Source organism: Condylura cristata, unplaced genomic scaffold (assembly GCF_000260355.1).
Source record: "Condylura cristata isolate star-nosed mole 26May11 unplaced genomic scaffold, ConCri1.0 scaffold00001, whole genome shotgun sequence".
In the NCBI taxonomy this organism is placed as follows: domain Eukaryota; kingdom Metazoa; phylum Chordata; class Mammalia; order Eulipotyphla; family Talpidae; genus Condylura; species Condylura cristata.
In genome coordinates this window covers 7,056,663-7,075,492 of record NW_004567102.1, presented here as the reverse complement: position 1 = coordinate 7,075,492, position 18,830 = coordinate 7,056,663, and the positions used below count along the sequence as shown (strand labels likewise).

General features: G+C 47.5%; 1 protein-coding gene across 4 annotated transcripts in view; it reads right to left on the bottom strand.

Moving 5' to 3' along the window:
* The window catches only part of DAAM2 (dishevelled associated activator of morphogenesis 2), a 107,145-nt gene that overhangs the window by 11,146 nt on the left and 77,169 nt on the right, over positions 1 to 18,830 (bottom strand). For 2 of the 4 annotated variants that reach the window (XM_012721684.1, XM_012721675.1), the window contains exons 7-17: positions 17,773 to 17,883; positions 17,308 to 17,411; positions 16,216 to 16,282; positions 14,700 to 14,817; positions 12,216 to 12,354; positions 9,498 to 9,556; positions 9,176 to 9,360; positions 8,307 to 8,606; positions 4,040 to 4,147; positions 1,900 to 1,926; positions 850 to 956 (exon numbers count right to left, since the gene is read on the bottom strand). In XM_012721684.1, the coding sequence (XP_012577138.1) occupies positions 850 to 956; positions 1,900 to 1,926; positions 4,040 to 4,147; positions 8,307 to 8,606; positions 9,176 to 9,360; positions 9,498 to 9,556; positions 12,216 to 12,354; positions 14,700 to 14,817; positions 16,216 to 16,282; positions 17,308 to 17,411; positions 17,773 to 17,883 (1,325 nt within the window). The remainder of the gene's footprint in view (positions 1 to 849; positions 957 to 1,899; positions 1,927 to 4,039; positions 4,148 to 8,306; positions 8,607 to 9,175; positions 9,361 to 9,497; positions 9,557 to 12,215; positions 12,355 to 14,699; positions 14,818 to 16,215; positions 16,283 to 17,307; positions 17,412 to 17,772; positions 17,884 to 18,830) is intronic. The other 2 variants (XM_012721691.1, XM_004673447.2) reach the window with 1 other exon arrangement.

Below are 18,830 nucleotides of genomic sequence, written 5' to 3'. Positions count from 1 at the left end.
TCAGAATCCAGGACCATCTGCAGTGTAGACCGAGAGCCAGGCACAACTTTCTGATCCTTCTCTCCTCATGCCTAAAATATCCACAGCATCTCCCTGGGAGGAAGGGACTGCTGGCAAACCGCTCAGGGGCAATTTCCTGCCTCTTTCATTCTCAGAAGACAGACTAACTCTCAGTCTTCTGACAGCGCCCCTCTCCCACACAGCTGTTCTAATCTGTCTTGTTTGGAAGGAGAAACCACCACTCCCCCCAACATTTCACAAGCCCTCCCTTCCAGATAGACAGGCATTGGGAATGCTGGGGATACAAAACTCTCCCCCACATCAAGGGGGAGAAACTGAGGCCTGAGGCCTTATGGGAGGAGAAGAGGGCACAGAGGTCCCCAAGGAGGCTGGGGTAACACTAAGAATAGTATGAGAGGTGATGCCCTCTGACCCCGGCCTGGGCGGGAGGCCCTGCCTAGAAGCTATGCTGTTAGGGCATAGACTGCCCTGTTTGTTCGGCAGTGGCGGGAAATGCTTGGGTGCTGAGATCATTCTGCTCTGTGGCCTGGGCCGAGAGAGGCCCTCTTGGGCTCAGAGCAACTCTGCTGCCCACCAACCAGGCTGGTGAGGGGACTCGTGCTTGGGACAGTCTCTGCCAAGCCCTGCGTGCTGCTCAACATGAGCCCCGAGAGGGTTTTAGGTCAAAGTTCCACCCCCTTCCCAGGGTTCAACAGAGATGGGGCAAGGCAAGAGTTTGCCATCACCTGCTCCTTGCCCTCTCTCTCCCTCGGACATGCAATTCCATCATCTTTTGCTTGGCCCCATCTCAGGCCTCTGCCTCCCATCTCAGGCAGGGTCAGCACGTACTTGGAAAGCAGGATGATGCAGTTCTGAGCCCTCCGGCCATCAATGACAGATAGTTCCTTGACCTTGCGGGAGGCCAGGTAGATATCTTCTGTGGAGCCTGAGTCCTTCTGCAACCGATAAGCCAAGTGGAAAGTTTGGACGGGTGTTCCCCAGTCATCTTCTTATGACCCCTCTACCCACACAGCCACCCCCTACTAACGAGGAAATGATCCTGGTGTAGAGGAAGAAAGGAAGGGAAAGAAAGAGAGAGATGAGATGGTTAGTAACTCACTCTAATAGGGGGCATCTGGGTTTGAGTGGGTTGGGGGGTAACGAGGGAGCCCCTTTCAGAGAGTACCCTCTCTGGGCAAACTTGAGCTGTTATGGTGGAGGAGAGTGACTGATCCTCATGGCTTTCGGCAATGCAATATTATCTGCAGGGCCCAGAGAAATCACCCCCAAGCCTGGCACCCTTGCTCAGAGCACCCCCAGCCCAAGCTTATAAGGAGAAGCTGGCTCCCCATATGCCACAGTTCCTGGATTCCTGGGCACTTCAGGTACAGCCAATGTGTTTTGGCTAGAAGATGTCTTCAAGCAGGGAAACTGAGGCAATCTCCATAAAGGATTTTCTCTTCTGGGCAGGCAGAATCTAGGATATCAAAGATTTACCCTCTTTCTTTTCTTGGGCCCCTGGTGAGATAGACAGGAGACCAGTCCCTGCAACCGCATGCTCTTTGTTGCACAGTCCAGGGCTACCACAGATGTCAGCATCTTCTGCATGTTACGGATGGAATTGTGCAAGTCCAGCCTGTGCAGTCTACACAAGCACTTTGCCTTGAGTCCAGTAGGTCAGACAATAGAGAAGCTTTCTCCTCCCTCACCTCCAAGGCCGACAGGGGTCTAACTTACCTCTCTCTCCCACATGTCTACTTTCTCTTTGGGGACCCTCCCCCTTGCCTTGATCAGGTAGAAAGTGCAATTACTATGCCCTCTCTTTTAGGTCTAGTCCATCGCTGCAGCCCAGGACAGTAGTTAAAAGTTAGAGTGTCCAGAGCCCCAAGAGTGACTCACCTGCTGAGAAGGATTAGTTATCAGCTCCTAGGCAGGCAGCAGCCACAGCCAACAGAGAATTAAACATGCACAGTATTAGCCAAGAGTTCAGGGACCCAGGAACAGTAGAAGAGATAAAGGACCCCTCAGCAGCTACTCTGTCTACTCCACCCCAATGAAATCCTACTGGTGGTTGACAGAGACGGACCGAGCATGTGGTATTAAGCAGCTCTGCACAGCGGCTACTTCCGGCAGATGTGCACTCACAGGGAAGCCAAGCAACGTGGAGGTCTCTCTTGCCTCTTGCCTGGGCAGGCCAGGCCCCAGCTCCTCCACCCCAGGCCTTGACAGCTCTGCTGCTTCCCTAGAGGGGAAAGGCCATGCACCTCCTCCCCCCCCCCACATGAGTTCATACTCAGGGAGGAGACCCAGGTGAAAGTGAGCTGGAGGATCTTGCAAGTTGTGTTCACAGAGGCACAGGAAAGCAGGTACACCTGAGTTTTGCTCCTTGCCCTTTATGCTGGTAGTTCCTTAGATTTCTAAGGGAGCCGAGGGGACAGAGCCCACACCTGTCCCGTCTGGAGCTGTGGTCATTCACTCAGGCCCTGCAGAGGACACTGAGGGAAGACCGGAGTTCATAGGATGACTCTCCCCCATGCGCCCAGGGCCCCGTGATGGGGAAGGAGGTGGCCAGGTAACATGCCTCCGGGGTGTCTCCTGCTCTGCTGCTATGAGCTCAGCCCTGGAGGATGGTGATTGTTGAGTGACAGGAGTGTGAGTGAGCCTAGCCCCCAAACAGGGGACTAGACAGAGTGGCAAGAGAAAAGCAAAGAGGGCAGAAAAGTTTGTCTTAAATCTTCACTCATCAAATGCGGAGGCTCCAGACCCAGCTTGGAGCTAAATCCACAGCCCCATCATCCCCATAGGGCCCCATCCAAGCCCTACCACAAGGCCCTGGAGACTGGGCGGGCTGGATCAGAACCCCCTGACCCAGGAGAAGTCCCTTAGACTGGCCATGCCTGACACACCCATGTACACACTCCCTTCATCCTCAGTGTCTACTCAGCAGCACCAGGCACACAAACTTTCAGCTCCAGCCAGGCCATAACAGCTACCATACATGGGCTTGATTATGTTTCCCAGAATCTGTTTGACCTATAACTTCAAGACAGGACCAGAGTTCAACCCCCAAAGACCCCTGTCTAGGCTAATCCCCTGGGCACAGTCACACATGTCTTCACTTCTGTGTGCCTTAGAGAGAGCCATCCACAGGTCTGCAAGTGGCAGAAGCCAGCAGAGAGTCTATCACAACACGTAGCCACTGCTCAGAGTCCAGGAGGGCGGAGTCCCTCCTCACTGGCACCGGGGGAAGTTTCCAGAGTGAGGCTTTTGGTTTCAGCAGAGAAAACATGGAATCTCACAACCCAGAGTAGAACCAGTCCCTTGGAGGCAGACAGGCCAGGAGGAAAGCCACCCTCCTCCCAAAGCCTCTTGCCTGGTAATGCCCCCAGGTGAGCTCACTATGGTGCAGATTTCTGGGCCTCAACAGCATCTCCTGACTCACATTCACATCTGGTACTGCCTGAGGAGTGCCCCGCAGCACCCCAATGCTGCTGGAATATCAGGCTCTCTGGCCAGTCATGTCCATAGAGCAAAGTCCAGAGCCTCTCCTGGCCTGCCCAACCCCATCCCAGCCTCAACCCCCCAGTGTGATGTACAGTTGCCCCACCTTTCTGGAAACACTAACATCCTCTGCTCCACTAGCTCATGGGGGTGCTGGAAGAAGAAACTATGTTGGAGAAAGTGGTTTGAAAGTGATCTTCTATGTATAGTGCAGTCTCTAAGCCCCGGGACCAAAGAAAGAGCCTTGGCCAACAGGGGTTGGGTCTTGGGCTTCCCCTCCAGTGCTCCAGGATGTAAAAGGGAAATGGACAAAATACTTTTTCATCATTTAATGTGTAAGTACAATCTGTAATATGACAGGATGGACGCCCCCATCCCCCCCTCTAATTAATAGCTACACCCCAGCAAGATCCTGGCACCTGATCAAGAATAAAATATCTGGCACGTGTGAAAGGGACTGAAGGTTGGGCTCAAGGGGTACGTGTGGGAGTCCAGACTAGAAGTCAAGACCCACGACACTAGAGGGGCAGGTTCTTACCTGGTGCCTTTGATAAGCTGAAAACATTTTTTCAAAGTCCTGTAGGTCCAGAATCCGAAATACCTGCATGTCATCGATGTCATTCCATACGGTGCCAGGGACTCGTTCCTAAGATTCAGGCAGGGAAAAGAGCCCGTGGTTGACTCGCTCCTCTACTATGCAGAGCCTGCTTAACCCCACACCCCTCAACAGCACATACAACAGCCAGGCTTTCACAAGAGGCCACCCATGCACCCCACCTTCATAGTCTGCCCAGGATAGAGGCCAGAGACAACCTTCACCTCCTCCTTTTAGAGTGTGGCTGCATATCTGCATATTGGTGAAATCAGCAGGAGAGTGGAGTGAGGGGTAGGCAAGCTGGAGTTGGGGAGGTGCACTCTCCTCCTTCCAGCAAATCTACATAGGTGCTGGCGGACATTTGCACAGGGCCTCGCTCACCTTATAGTTGGGAGTGGGCTGGGGGTCGGGGTGGGGAGGCGATGGAATGCTGTCCACACAAAGCCTCAGCACACAGAGTTCCCTAGATCCTGAGATGGTCATTTTCTTCCCAGAGGCCTTTGTCCTACTTTCCCAGATTCCAAAGGCTGGACACATGCCAAAGTCTCAGCCATCTGATTCCTATTGTGCCAGCTCAGACCAACAGTCCCACACTATTTTCCACTGGCCAGACCAGGGAAGGGGTCCCAACCCCACGTTTCTCAGCTGATGTCTTATACCATCTCTGCATGGGATCCTTGCACTGAATCCCGAATCCCAGGGGTGAAGGAGGAGGAGTTGTTAGCCCATCTAAGACCGCCTTACTGGTCTCATCACACCCCATAACGACTTTGAGGCCAGAGAATGATAACCCTCTCCTAGGTGCCACCCTTCTCTGCTAAGACATCCTCACCCAACCCAGAGCTTTGCTGACCTTTAAAATAGAATCTACCCTCCTTCCCCTGCTGGAAGAGCAATCGAGGAACCTTCAAAATGCAGCCTCCTCCTCCCTCCAGCTCCCCTTCAACAATGCTTAGAGAGAGAAGCATACCTTTCACTCACTTTTATTTTCTTAAACTCTGCAAAGGGGAGGCTAGGCCAGAGCAGGGGGGTGGGGACATTCCTGTGGCCTTCCTAAGGCCAGGGACCCTCTTGTGGAATGCCGGGCTGGGAAGCTTGTAGAAGTGAGGGCTACAGGCAAGGGGCCAAGCCCAACACAGACACATTCTTTTCGTGGCAGAAACAACCAGTGTGTGTGTGTGTGTGTGTGTGTGTGTGTGTGTACAGGAGCATAAGGAGGATATAAGAGGGGGCTGGCATGGGATGTGGAGAGATGAAGAGGGACAGGGATTGAAGGGGAGAAGGGAGGCAAGAGAAACTTCTAGCTGGCTCCCCATCTAGATCTAGGCTGGGGTGGAGGTGAGGATGTGGAAAGTCCCCAAGAGATAAAGCTTCTTACTGCTTTTTATTCCTTCAGTGGCTGGGACCAGAAGAGCGGTGGGAGTTAGTGGGCTGGGGCTTCAACACTGGGCAGAATTTCCCATCAGACAAAAGACTGAGCATCTTCCCCAGCACTTTCCCCTCTCTGCATTCTTCAGAAGCATTTGGGGGCTGTTTGTGGAGGTGTACCTGAGGTCCACAGTTGGAAGGAGGACTATGTCTTCCTTGTATTCTCACATCCTAAATTTCACCATGTTCATACCTGGTATAATGTCTCAGATTGAATTTTTATGCCACTCTGGACAAGACCTCACCACCTCCAGTCTAGATCCTGGGGCTTCTGGTCCTCTATAAACATCCTTTATATGCCAGGGAAATTGCTCTCAAAAATGTATTCCATTAGCCTTCCTTCTTCGAGTACCTGGGGTAACACTTAGCTGCTGCACTCTTGACCTCACCCCTATGTGGGAGCACAGGCCAAGCCAGGGAGTTCTGTTCTTTACCCATTTTACATAAAGGGAAACTGAGTCTGAGGGATGCTTACCTTCTAATCTGAAATGAGGATTGAGATTATACACTTGCCGCATACACTGTAGTGTCATGAATGAGAATTCTTCTAATATTGCTATGTATGTCCAGTAGATTACTCATGGTTCCAAATCCTTCCTATGTACTAAGTCAATCATCACAATATTCCTTTTTCTTGCCATCCTTATTTCTTCCTTTGTACGGATCCAAAATCTAACCCAGACAATATGTCCCAGTCACACTATTAAAAGCTTAGAATAGGATACTAGATTCACAAATATCATTTGTGTCCCTTCACTCCACCCCTGCTGAGAAATGTCTTCAATCCCTATAAATGCTCCCTATGATCTGTCCCATAAAGTCTGTACTTTCCAGTGTAAGAGGGAAGCTCTGACCTTTTCTGTATCCCTGGGGAATTTATAAACACTACAGATAGATGATAGATAGATAGATAAGCAGATAGATAGACAGACTTTATTACTCTAAGATCCCAGATAAAACACTAAATACAAAGTTCTATATGATGAAAAGGTGGCAAAATTATTAGAGGCCTTGTTTGGTGTCAAACTAGGTAAGTTCCTACTCAGGAACTTACATTATAGTTTTCATTATAGTTTTAAAACCTTAAATTATATTTTAAGTATAGATGACAAAATTAATCTTTACTTCAGCCACACTAAAGCAGTATTTCTGGACCAGGAGCCAACGGCATCTCCATGCAGCCAATGGCCTTTGTTCTGCAGGGCTGTTGGCCTGCTCCCCTACAGTTGGCCTGCTCCCCTTCAGTGGGCCCTCTGACTCATCTCATGGCCTTGGAGAAGCATCCCTTAGGGCACAACTTCTGAACAGTTGTAACAGATTTCAGTGATATTGCTTCCAAATGATGCTAATGAGTGGCTCTAAAATTTTAGTGACTCAGATGGAAAATGTTATCAGAGGTCCAGGCAACTATGAATGGGATATATTTATGCTTTATTGTTTCACCAAGATCATAAAACCTGAGACAGAAGGAATTTTAGGGATCATCTCACAAACAAACACACTGAGGTATGACAAAGTAAATGATTTTCATAGATCACACAGAGCTAAACCTTGATTAGCTAGAGGTTACATCCTCTCCCTCAGTCCCATCTCCAGTATCTCTAGGGACTTCCTCAAATATTCTTCCTAATTTGTTAGGTATGATAAGACAATGTTATGCCTCTACTCTTGTTATTATCCATTTAGCAGGAGATGTAGGTTTGGCTGGGTATCTGGTCTACCATTCAACATTCAGAGACAGCACCTAACAAATAGTTGAATTACTAATTATTTTGCAATTCCACATTTCTAGCCACTCAAGTCACTATTTGAGTTCATTTAAAGTTAACAAAATAGAACAGCTATGAATTCCCCAATAGTTATTCCAGCAGGTCCATGGAAGGTCACAGGGCATCCATGAGCTCCAGCTCTACACGGATGTGTGCAGGGCTGTTGTTGAGTATGAGTGTGGCTCAGGCTATGTGCACTCAGTTACCTAGTATGTATTTACTTAGGTTCAGAGCCAAAATTCCTTTTAGTGGGGCATAGCTCAGACAGGAGGCAGGGCTTGAACCAGGCTGGAGCTGGCTTTAATTACCACGGGTCTAACGTGTCCAGGGCATCTCTACTCTACACTCATGACAGTCCAACAGCTCCCGCACATGGGTCTGCAATTGGTAATGATTGGTGGAAAATACTCATGAGGATTTCTCACTGCTGAGCACTCTAGAATAGCAACAATCAGTGTTCACACCTGACACCTGGAAGGATGCCAAAAGGGCTGTAAGTTGACATCCAACTTTTCATTACCATTACCTCAGTACCCTACCTTGCTGCCCACATCATGGAACCAACATTCAACCCTTTTTACACACTGTCCTAATTGTTGTCTAGTCTTTGGTCTAAGATCTTTGTCAACATCTTATACACTTTTTCTCAAAATTGCTTAAAATTCTAGCTGGCCTTAGCCTTATCTAGAAAGCATGCCTGTGACCCGTGCTCTGAGATCTACTACTCAATTAACCCTCAGCACACCCAAATTTAATTTGTGGTTGGTTTTACCAAATGCCAAGTCATCTCCTACCAGTATAGATGTTTTGTTTGTTTGTTTGTTTATTTTTCTTAGTGGGTATTAAATTACCTGGGATCAGCAACCCCATCTTCTATATCCCTTGTGTCCACCTTTATCCCCCACTGCAGAAATAACCCAGAGTGGAACTATACAAACCCTGGGTAGTCTGTCCTCAGCTGACTGTCATGGCTGCAAGAGAACAGACTAGCTGATCTTTTCCTTGTTGCTCACCTCATTCAGCTTGACCCAGTTGAAGGACTTCAGTGGGTGGGAAGGCTGTGGGACACACTTCTTCCTGAGTGGGACATCACTGCTGGGGAAAGGGTCTGGAGGGAGGGGTAGACCCAAGCTAAAGCAAGGTGGAGCACCTGGGGGAGTGGGAGGCCCACCAGGTGGAAGGGGTGGAGGTGGTGGTGGGGGGCAGCAGGCGAATGGTAGAGGTGGTGGGGGTGGAGGCAGGTCACTGGTTGTCATGGAGGAAGAGAAAGTAAGTGGGCCCCCAGGGGGAGGCGGGGAAGATACAGGTCCCGTCTGTGGGGAGACAAGTCAAAAAGACAATGTCATTAGCAATGATTCTCTTTCACGTCCCTGCCACTAATCCTTTCCTCACTCTTTTTCTATCTGTACTCGATTCCAAATCCTGTCTCACCTCCATACTTTTGGTTTCCCAAATAGCCAAAACAGATGTAACCACAGGCATCACAACCACAGGGTGCTATACACAAGTCAAACAAACATACACTGGCCAAAGTCATAGTCATCACCATGTTAACAGTAAGACTGACACATGCAGCTGTAGGGCCACTGGCTACACAAAGCATCCCGCAGAGAGGGGTGGAGAATCCAAATCCTGTCTGCTTCTAAAGTGTGCTTCCTGCAACAGTGTCACCAATAGGAAGGAGCATTATTATTTTTTCTAAATAACAAAAGGATGCCATATTTCTTCTTCAGGAATCCCCCCTATTCTGACCTCAGGTCCCCCCTTCCTTTCTCCCTCATCTTGAAGTCTTTGGTTCCTTTCTACACCTGCTCTTCCCACCAAATCCTGAAACCTGGGGCTAGACTCAACTGTGTAGGGAGGAAAAGGGGGTGCCACATACTGAGAGTTCACTGAGTTGGGCTACCAGCTCTGCCACTTGTCCTCGAGCCTGGCGCAGCTCTTGGGACTCTCGGGACAACTTATCCTTCATCTTGTTCAGTGTTCGCATCATCTCTTCTTTCTCCAACGTTTTTGTCTCACACTCTCGCTCTTTCCTCTCTAGTCTGCTTACAAGCTCCATGTGTTCTAAGATGACGGTGGGACAGGAAAAGAAATGGGAAGTCAGGAGTGAAAGTGGGTATGTTCCCCTCCAATGAGGAGATGGATGTAGGGGAGAGGGAGTATGAGTGAGGAATGAAGTAGGTTTAAGCAAAGTCCCTCACCTTTGCGGAACTTCTCTGCTTGGTCTCGCCACTGTTTCACTTCATTTTCATTGATGAGCCTGGGGGAAAGTAGAGGACAGTGTCTGTTGACTACTGGTTCAGTACTTCCCAGAAAAGAAATGTCATCTTCTCTTCCCCACATTGGCACCTGATATCTACTCTGTCTAGCCACACCAAGGAGACTAAGATTTTGATACTCCAGAATTCTTGCCAGGTTCCCATTCCTGCCTCGTGTCTCTTTGTGGACTGAGACCTGAAAGGACACTCAGATACAGTAAAACGAAGTGCTCTGTGATACAGCAGCTGATCAGTAGTAAACTAGGACTAAATTTCAGGCTCCTTTCAGCTGCATAATGATTTGTAACTGTACAAAAATAGGGTTTTTTACATCTGAAAGAGTTCAAAATATTAACCCTACCATGATCCAGATATCCAAAGACCAATGTGTAAGAGCAAAAGAAATCACCTACCCCAACAACAGGATGAATGTTTCTAAGTCCTCATTCATGTCAAACTCTTGTAACAGGGGATTAAAACTGAGTTTTACCTAGACACCAGAGTATAAGAGAGGTAAAATCCAAATAATATCCCAATAATTTCTTTTGTAAATCTGAAAGTGTTGAACAGTAAGATCCAGCACTCTTGGGCTTCTCAACCAGATCAAGGCTATAAAGAAGGGAGGTAGTTTCAGGGGTATTGTGTGAGGATATTCCTTTGCAGAGTGAGATTTGTTGTCATCTATTGGGGATGCTGTCTCCTTCTAGATCCACTGACAGAGTTTAGACTCATATTCTCTTGTAGGGAGGCATGGTAGACTGCAGTCTGTCTTGCAGTCATTCAAGTCCAAAGGTGAAGAACTGATCAGAATACTGCCATGTGGGACCTAACAGCACTTTGTGTTTGTTGGCACAAGTGATTACAGGAGGGTTTCTGATGCAGGGGCTATGGAAGAACTAGGCTGAAGCTATTTTAAATCCTGTCCAGGAATTCCATCTGGGAGAAAATTCTGACACTTCCACAGTGTAAATCTATGTGGAGTGGATTGCTAGGAAAACAGAGGCTAATGGAAGGGATAGTTGGGACCAGCCAGCCCTGAGAGGTGAAGAGGGGGAGAAAATAAGAATGGCCAGTCATTAGGGTTTTATAGTGAGAGGCAACACAAGCATGTGTGTGTATGTGTATTCAGGAATATATCCATTACTTTACCCACATGCCAAAACCACAGAGCAGGAAGCCCGTTAATTAAGTTACCTGGTCAAGTAAGACCTTTTCTCTTTCACCTTCCTGCCCCCATGCTGCTTCTGGTGGGGGTCAGGAACTGGCTAGCTAGTGGAAAAGGGGGTGGAAGGAGTTAGAAAAGCAACAACAGAGAAAAGAAGCCAACCATCTCTCTCTCTCTCTTTCTCTCTCTCTGTCTCTGTCTCTCTCTCACACACACACACACACACATGCGCGCGCGCACACACACACACGCACACACAATCACACCCTTCTCACTACAGAATCTCAGACCCAGACAAGGAAGAGATTTAAAGCTAAATTAAATCTAGAATGTTGATTCGCTTCTGAGACCATTACTTTTAGTTGAAGATTTGAGACTCTGTTGATAGCTTAATATGATCTTAGCACTTCCACTGCCAAAGAAGAAGCACAAATTTCACTGGACCTGAACAGTATATCCTTTGGCAGAGGAAGAGCTTCCCCACTAAAAACTTTAGAAAATCAGTAGAAAATAAAATAAAGCTGTGTTTTGATTAATTTACAAGTTGTGCTTGTCCAACACACCAGTTAGGATGTTAGCTACATCAATACCCAACTACTTGTGTGGATGGCAACAGTAGCATGAACAGTTCAAAGTCTGTTTTCTACTCAACACAGTGAGTCATGGGCAGTCAGTTTATCAACTGAGGGAATTCAATTCAGAGGCATACTGCAGTACAAGCTAAAAATAAAAAAATCAGTGCACTAACATAAAGCCTGATAATTTATGTGACTTTAAACTTGTTTCTCTGTGTCTCTATTTAGCCAGTCCCAGATGACAGCTCAAAGACCACAGATTCTGTCTCCTTGCATCCAAAATCCCCGTGTCAAATGACCACAATCTGTATGTCAATATTGGGATGCACACTCCCTGTAAAGGGCAAAAGTGAATAGTTCAGGTTTTGCATACCATGCAGCCTCTATTGCATATTCTTGTGTTTGAGTTCAACAATCCTTTTAAATTGTAAAAACTGGTCTTATCTGGAAGACCATACAAAAGCAAGCTAGAGGATAGAGTTCTCCCACAGGCTACTGTTTACTGATCTCTTCTTTATGTGAATGTGTTTAAACTCCTCTCCTATCCTCTGCATTCAATGAATCATTGACTGTTGAGTACCTCTCCCTTCCATTTCCCTCCCCCCATTCTTAAACCCTCTCTGTCCAAGAAGGCAGTCACTAAACTGAATGTCACCTGACTGTTGAAATTAAAGAGCAATAAAATGAACAATATGGTTCCTTGATCATGCTAACCAAGGTCCGATGTTCAACAGCTACATCCAATGGCACATGGGACAGGCAGACAAGGAACACTGCACGACCTCAGAGAGTTCTACTGGACAATGCCACTCAAGACCCAGTTAGAACTGGCTGGATTGAGAGAAGGAGTTTGAGGTGACCCCAAGTAGGAGAGAGATGGGGAAGAAGGAGGAAGATAGGTGAGGACTGGCCACTGCTCACATGTTGACGATGTTCTTGACGTTGAAGTTCTCTAAGGGAGCCAGGTCAGGATCCACACCCCTCTCATCCTGCAGGACAATCTGCTGGAGGATACGGTCCAGGAGCTGCCATTGCTGGAAGTAGCCACCATTCCTCTTGTCTAAGGAATAATAGGCACTTTATCTTTATTAAGCCCTCAACTCCCTGAGGGCCCTCCCCTAGGGTTACTGTCTGGGCTCAGGATGGTAAGGCATGCCCTTCCCCTTCCATTTGCAGTTGCTTACAAATCCAGTCATTTCTTGATTATCTACAACTGGCATTCTATGAATGTGTCAACGCTCTTGCCATATTTCTTTGCTTCCTGAAATGCTACCTGACTACTTTTCTTCCCTGTTGATACCCTGATCATCCTCTTCCTTGAGAATGTAAATTGCTTTCTACATTATGTTAAAAATAAAAAAAAAGAAAAAAGAAAAAGCACCTTTGAGAAAATAAATGTGCTCCAAAATAATACATGCTGAATAATGACATCTCCAGGGAAATAAAAAAACAAAAAGGTTTAGGATTATCTATGTTATTGTTCTACAGAGAAAGATGAATGGAAACTAATTACATGCATACACAAGAGGGAGTCAGAGGGGCTGGCAAAATCTAATGGAATTCAGGCAGATTTTTTGATGAAGGTAACCTTGAACTAAGAATGCAAAGGCATCACTGCAGTACTTGAACTCACAAGGCCCCACTCTCTTCAATCATGGTCTGGCTGGACATGAACTTCCTTTTCAAGAGATAGTAACAGGCTCTTTTTCTTGGTTTTTGGTACTAAGCACTTTGTCTCTACTGAATAAAAGGGAAGGTGCCATGTGTCTCACCCCACTTACTTACAGTCCCTATACCACAAGTACCAGAATGCTTCAGCCAGATTTCCTGAACAGGGATTTAGAGGTAGAGTCAAGCAGCTGTGCGTGGTAAACATCTGACTGCAGATGAGCCTGTGGTCCTTTTCTCTTCTTGCTTCTGTGGACTCGACTGATACCCTGGTGCCACATGTTAGCAGGACAGGTGGTATCGGACCACACATTACTCAATTCCTACCTCTTTTTCTCTACCTCTGTAAATCCTTTTGTAAATAAGCTTCTATTTCCCCTGCCGTTTCTCTCTATATGTCTGCTTTAGGTTTGTTGGGAATTCTTTGCTGTACAGGTACGGACTCACATCCAGGTCACATCATTTTCCACAGGGTTCCTTGGAACATGACCACCAAGGGAGGTCACCCAGCATGAGGCCTGAGCTCACACTCAAACCACAGTCTCCACAAGGTGGAAGGCCATAACGGCAAAACACCATGTTGAGGCAGAGCAGAAGGGCCCATTCACATTGCCCGGGGGCTTTCAGATCAGAACAAGTGAGGCTTCTCAATGACTTCCCATGAAGACCTTCTGGATTGTTTTGGGGGAGAAAAGGGAGAAGAACTCGTCTAGGATACTGTGTCCATTTTCCTTTCCACCAAACCATGAACACACACACTCCAAAGGCATAGTCTTCCATTTAGCTTTCACCCAGGAAAATGGGAAATGTCAGGTCACTGGCTCATAGAGGAAAAAGTTGTTTCATCTAAAACCCTAACCCCAAAGAAAGAAAATTCCTCCGTATGTTAAGACTCGCTCAGCCTCAAGTTCATTCACTGTCAACTGGAAATAAAGCATGCCCCTCAAGTCACTTGGAAATTTAGAGACACTGTGCTGAGGGACCTGCAGTCCTGGCAGGTCACTGGCACACAACAAATTGCAGTTGTTATCACATTGCCATGGTTACTGGTACCATCATGTAATGAGAATTGGCCCAGTTTGGCCATGACAATGGGCCACACTAGGTTTCAAAGGATTCTACTTTGTGAAGAGTTTAAATGCCCAAAGGTACAGTTAAAGCTCATTTCAAATTGCAGGCTGTGCTGTCCGTTAGTAATGATGTGTCATTTATTCAGCCATTATGCACATCTGGATCTTAAGAGCTCAGTGTCTGCTCATGTAGCTGTTGGCATTTGATATTTGTAAAAAGCAGCCGCGTCAAAGGTGCTTGGGTGGGAGCCAGCAAGGACTATGTGGAGGAGCTGATAAACCTTCCCCCAAAGGCATACTCAGTCCACATCTGTGCTACTTCCTCAAACACAAAATGTTTTTGGAACTCAAAGAGAAGACTGATTATCCCTTTGGCACAAGCTGGCAGCCAGAGCTGTTTGATTTTCAGTGATCAAATGACTGCTGTTAGAATAAGATGTTGGGGTGGTTCAGTTTAAGTACCCAGTTCCTCCCCAGAATGATGGTCGGAGTCTTCACCCCCAGAAGGAAGAGAACAATGGGGCCTAAGTCTTGTAGCCTGGCTTCTGGGGACATGTGCAGGAGACCTGATGAGACTCACCAACCCAGGGAGATCCCGAAGCCTTATCTCAGCCTGACCCGGGCCAGGGGTCTAGCCAGCCGAGGGAAGGCAGATTAGGCTACTCACAGGGCATCTGAAGGCAGTGGTGCAGGACGGACAGCAGGCAGGGGTAGGCCTCCGTGTGCTTCAGCTTCTTGTGGATCAGCTCAAACATCTGGGATGCACTCTTGGTGTCAATGTGGACCTGGGCGAGTGGAGGGTGCAGTGAGTGGGTAAAGGGGTGCATCAGAGGGGCAGAGTAGGGAAGAAAAAGACCCTGAGTCCATCCACGAGTTCCATTCCTGGAAGAGCATGCGTTCCCCTGCTTCTGGCCCAGGCTTAAAAAAGGAGGTGGGAAATGTGCGAGTTCCATGAACCAGGATTCACAAGCTCAGCGCTCTTCGCATATGAGCTGGAGGAGTCTTTGTGTGGGGGACTGTGCTAAACATCACAGGATGTTTAGCAGCATCTAGCTATGTCTGTCAGATGCCAGTGGCATCCTCCTCATCCCAGTTGTGATAACTAAAAATGTCTCCAGACAGTACAAATATCCCCTGGGAGGGGGCTCAGTAAAGCTCCCGCTTGAGAACTATTAATTTAAACTAACGGCAGGAACCAGGGATATAGATGATCCAAGAAATGTATGGCCGAAAGGCTCATTCAGACCCCAGACCCACTCTCTAGATGAGCAGCAAGAGAGCTTCTTTTTTTAAAAAAAAAAAAAAAAAAGATTTATTTATTCATACAGAACTGAGGTACAGGCCAGAGATGTGGAAGGTGAGAGGATTCACCAGAGACAGAGAGGGGAGCAGAACAGGCAGATCGACGACGAAGTACACTGCTGAGGGGAGCAGTGGGCGGGTCAGGAGAGGTCTGCCGTGCCATGTGGTCTCCTCCAGGGCAGGCGGGAATTGAACTCATGCGGAAGTGGCTTAAGCTTCTTAGTGCAGTGCTTTCACCTGCTGTGCCACCAGGGAGGGACCGCAAGAGAACTTTTTATCCTTTGAACCTCAGTTTCCTCGTCTGTCTAAATCCAGGACTTGTGTGAGAATATAAAGGGGTAGTGCTTGGTGACTGAAGTGCTCCCCTCCCCCCCCCATAGGCTTCTATTTGGATCGGGATTTTATAATGCCATATTGAAGCAGCAGGACTGTATATTTTCGTTACTAAGGATAAAGTGAAAATATAAATTGGTTGGCTCAGCACAACCTGGCTAGTAATGGAGAAGGTGACTCAAGAAATTGCTGAAGGCAGAGAAAAAGCAGCACAGAAGAGCATTTAAGACTAATCATTCATCTCAAGAGAAGCCTGGCTTTCTTTCTTTTGGGGGTTGCAGTCTTCTGGATGACTTTACAGGTCAGGGGAGGCCCACCTGATGAAGCTCACCAGGTGACACCACAATGTGAAGCTTATCAGGTGAGACTCCAAGTGAGACCCAAAAGGAAAGCCCTTCTGGACCAGCCAGGGTTCCAGCTGCAGGTGGGGGCTGTGGGGACCATCACCAGAGAACACAGCCAACACTGGACCTACCACAACACAGGATGTGGAGAGGGAGCAGTGAGAGGACCCCACCGCAGTTACCATACCCCTGCAGGTTCCTCACCATGTCAAACCTCCTGGCTAGCTCCAGGTCATCCTCATTCCGGACCATCTCAAAGAAATCCAGATGCCTACATAGGATAGAGGGATAGAGAGCAGAGATGTACAGCCAGAACATCTCTGGTTGAAGGTTACAGCCTTTCAGTGCCCACCCCCATCAGCTAAATCTGAAAGCTTCATTTAGGTAAGGTCAAGGTGAAAACAACACACAGACAACTATATGTAGGCCAACACACACCTCTTTCATAGAAGCTCACATCTCTCCTTTGGGAGACCAACCCAGGGTCTGTTACCTTAGATCAAACTTTCTCAATTTGGTCCTATTGACATTTGGGTCTGGTGACCCTTGGTTGGGGAGGTTGGTCCAAGAGCTATGGGAAATTCAGCAGCATCTCTGACTTCAAGCCCCTACCCAAAGGCCAGTAGCAATACTACCCTTTCATTTATGACAACCAAAAATCACTCCAGGCATAGCCCAGTGGCCCCTAGGTGATAAAGTCACCCCCATCATGGACCACTGTATATCTACCTTCCCTATTGTTCTCAGACTGTTAACATGTCACCCTTTGAAATCAATCCTTCCCTCCTTTCCAACTCCCATCCATCCCATAACTTCACCTTAAAAGTACCCAATATCTTAAGACTCGGTGTTCATAAAATCGCCTGTGCTAATGGAATGGAACCAGAGGCATCCTCTGGTAACACAAAAAATTTAATTGTGCCCTTAGATCATAAGAGCCTTTATGGATTATACTTGGGGTAGTGCTTTTCTTGAACAGAAGAATGCAGTTATTTAGCATTCTGGGTCCCCAATAACCACCAATGAGCATAAAAACAAAATGGCATCCCCACTTGTGTCTCTACAGCCCCAGGAGCATTAAAATCATGGCTAAATACTTCTAGGCCTACCTGTCTATTACAGATGAGACAGCGGGTCTTCAAGGAGGACAGGTAAGATGGGGAAGGGGTAGGAGAGCTGATTGCTGCTGGTGGGTATGGCAGTTGGGAAGGGTGGTCTCCATAAAGGTCCTAACCATCTCCCACCAGGACACTGTCCTCATGAATCTTTAGTAGAAACAGGTAGCTTGGGCCTTACTTGTCCAGGATGGCATTCTCATGCTGCCGGAGTTTGTCAATCACAGGCTGTATCCCTAGCATCAGGAACTCATACCGTAGATGCAGGCGGAACTCCAAGTTATCCTGGGGGTTACCAAGGACAGACTCATTAGCTGACGTTAATTTCCAGCAGAATCCCAGGGAGCCCTTCCCTGTCATGATTGCAGACATCCCACATCACCAACAGCAAATTCACTTGGAGCTGCTTCAAGTCTCAGAGTTCCAGTGAAGTTAGGAGACATCCTTTTACTTCATTATTTACTGCCTCACTGCCTGTAAGTTTCTTACGATTTTTCTCTTAGGTATTGGCATGAAAGGGCAGTGCCATGACAAAGATCACCGGGAAATGATGCCCTAGCACACCAGCCAGATATACTGGCACATTTTTCCCAACAAGCACCCAAACACACTACCCAATTCCAAAGCGTCAAGACCAAGGCCTCACCTCCCCAGCCCCTGCGTTGAGGACAGCATTGATAAAGGACATGATGGCTGTTTTCAGATTCACTTCATCCCGGTATCGGCCCAAACTTCGGTCTAGCTCATTTAGCAGTGTCTGGATGAAAAGGCAAGACAGAAAGATTAGCAGGGCTCATCATCCTTTAAGTCCAGACTGCGAGGCTTCAGTTCCTGACCAGATTCCCTGGAATGCCCCATTCATTCTCTCTACTCAAACTATCCAATTCATCTTGGCCTTCCCCTAGTGTTGGCTTCTTCCAAGAAACATTTTTGCCTCTTCAAACCTGAGGCCCAGGCCTGCCTGACTTCTGTGCCATTTGGTCTTTAGGGCTGGGATGATATGTTGGACTGGGTTGCACTCCCGATGTTTGCTGCTAGTCTGTGCTCCCTGCTTAGCTCCTAGCAGCATGGACGCTGCCTTATATTCCTTTTGCATCTCTTGCAAATGGTCAGAAGCTGCTCTCTACACACAGTGGATGGTTTAAAACTGACTGATGACAGAGTATTTACTCTATACTGATGGGTAAAACAGTGTGTGTAATAATACTTCCCATCTGTTGAGACTTAATCTGGGCCTAGACACTTGATATTTGTTATCTATCACATTACTTTCCTAGAGCAGGTCATGGGGGACAAAAAAGAATAGCCTGTCCTGAGCTCCCAGGGCTGGTCTCAGGAGCCCCATAGGAGACACACGCCCAGGTTTGAGCCCTAAAACCTTGACTCCAGCAACTGCTGTCAATTCAATTTTCTTTCTTAAGCCTAATGAGTTGGGCGCTAGACTCAGAGATGCAGTTACAAAATGAAGCAGACCAATATTGCCACCCCAAGGAACCTGGTCTAGAGACACATTTTCTTTCCCAGTTAAATCCATATCTCCTAAGACACATCATTCAATAAACTCCCTCTGGATCCCATTACTCCCTGTCCATTACCTTCTAGCAGTGGGTATGCATTCCCTCTCTTTCTTCCCCACTTTCTCTTACACAGAATCCTTAGTCCTTCTCCCTGAGTATTCAACAGGTCCCATTCTGGTTGGGACCC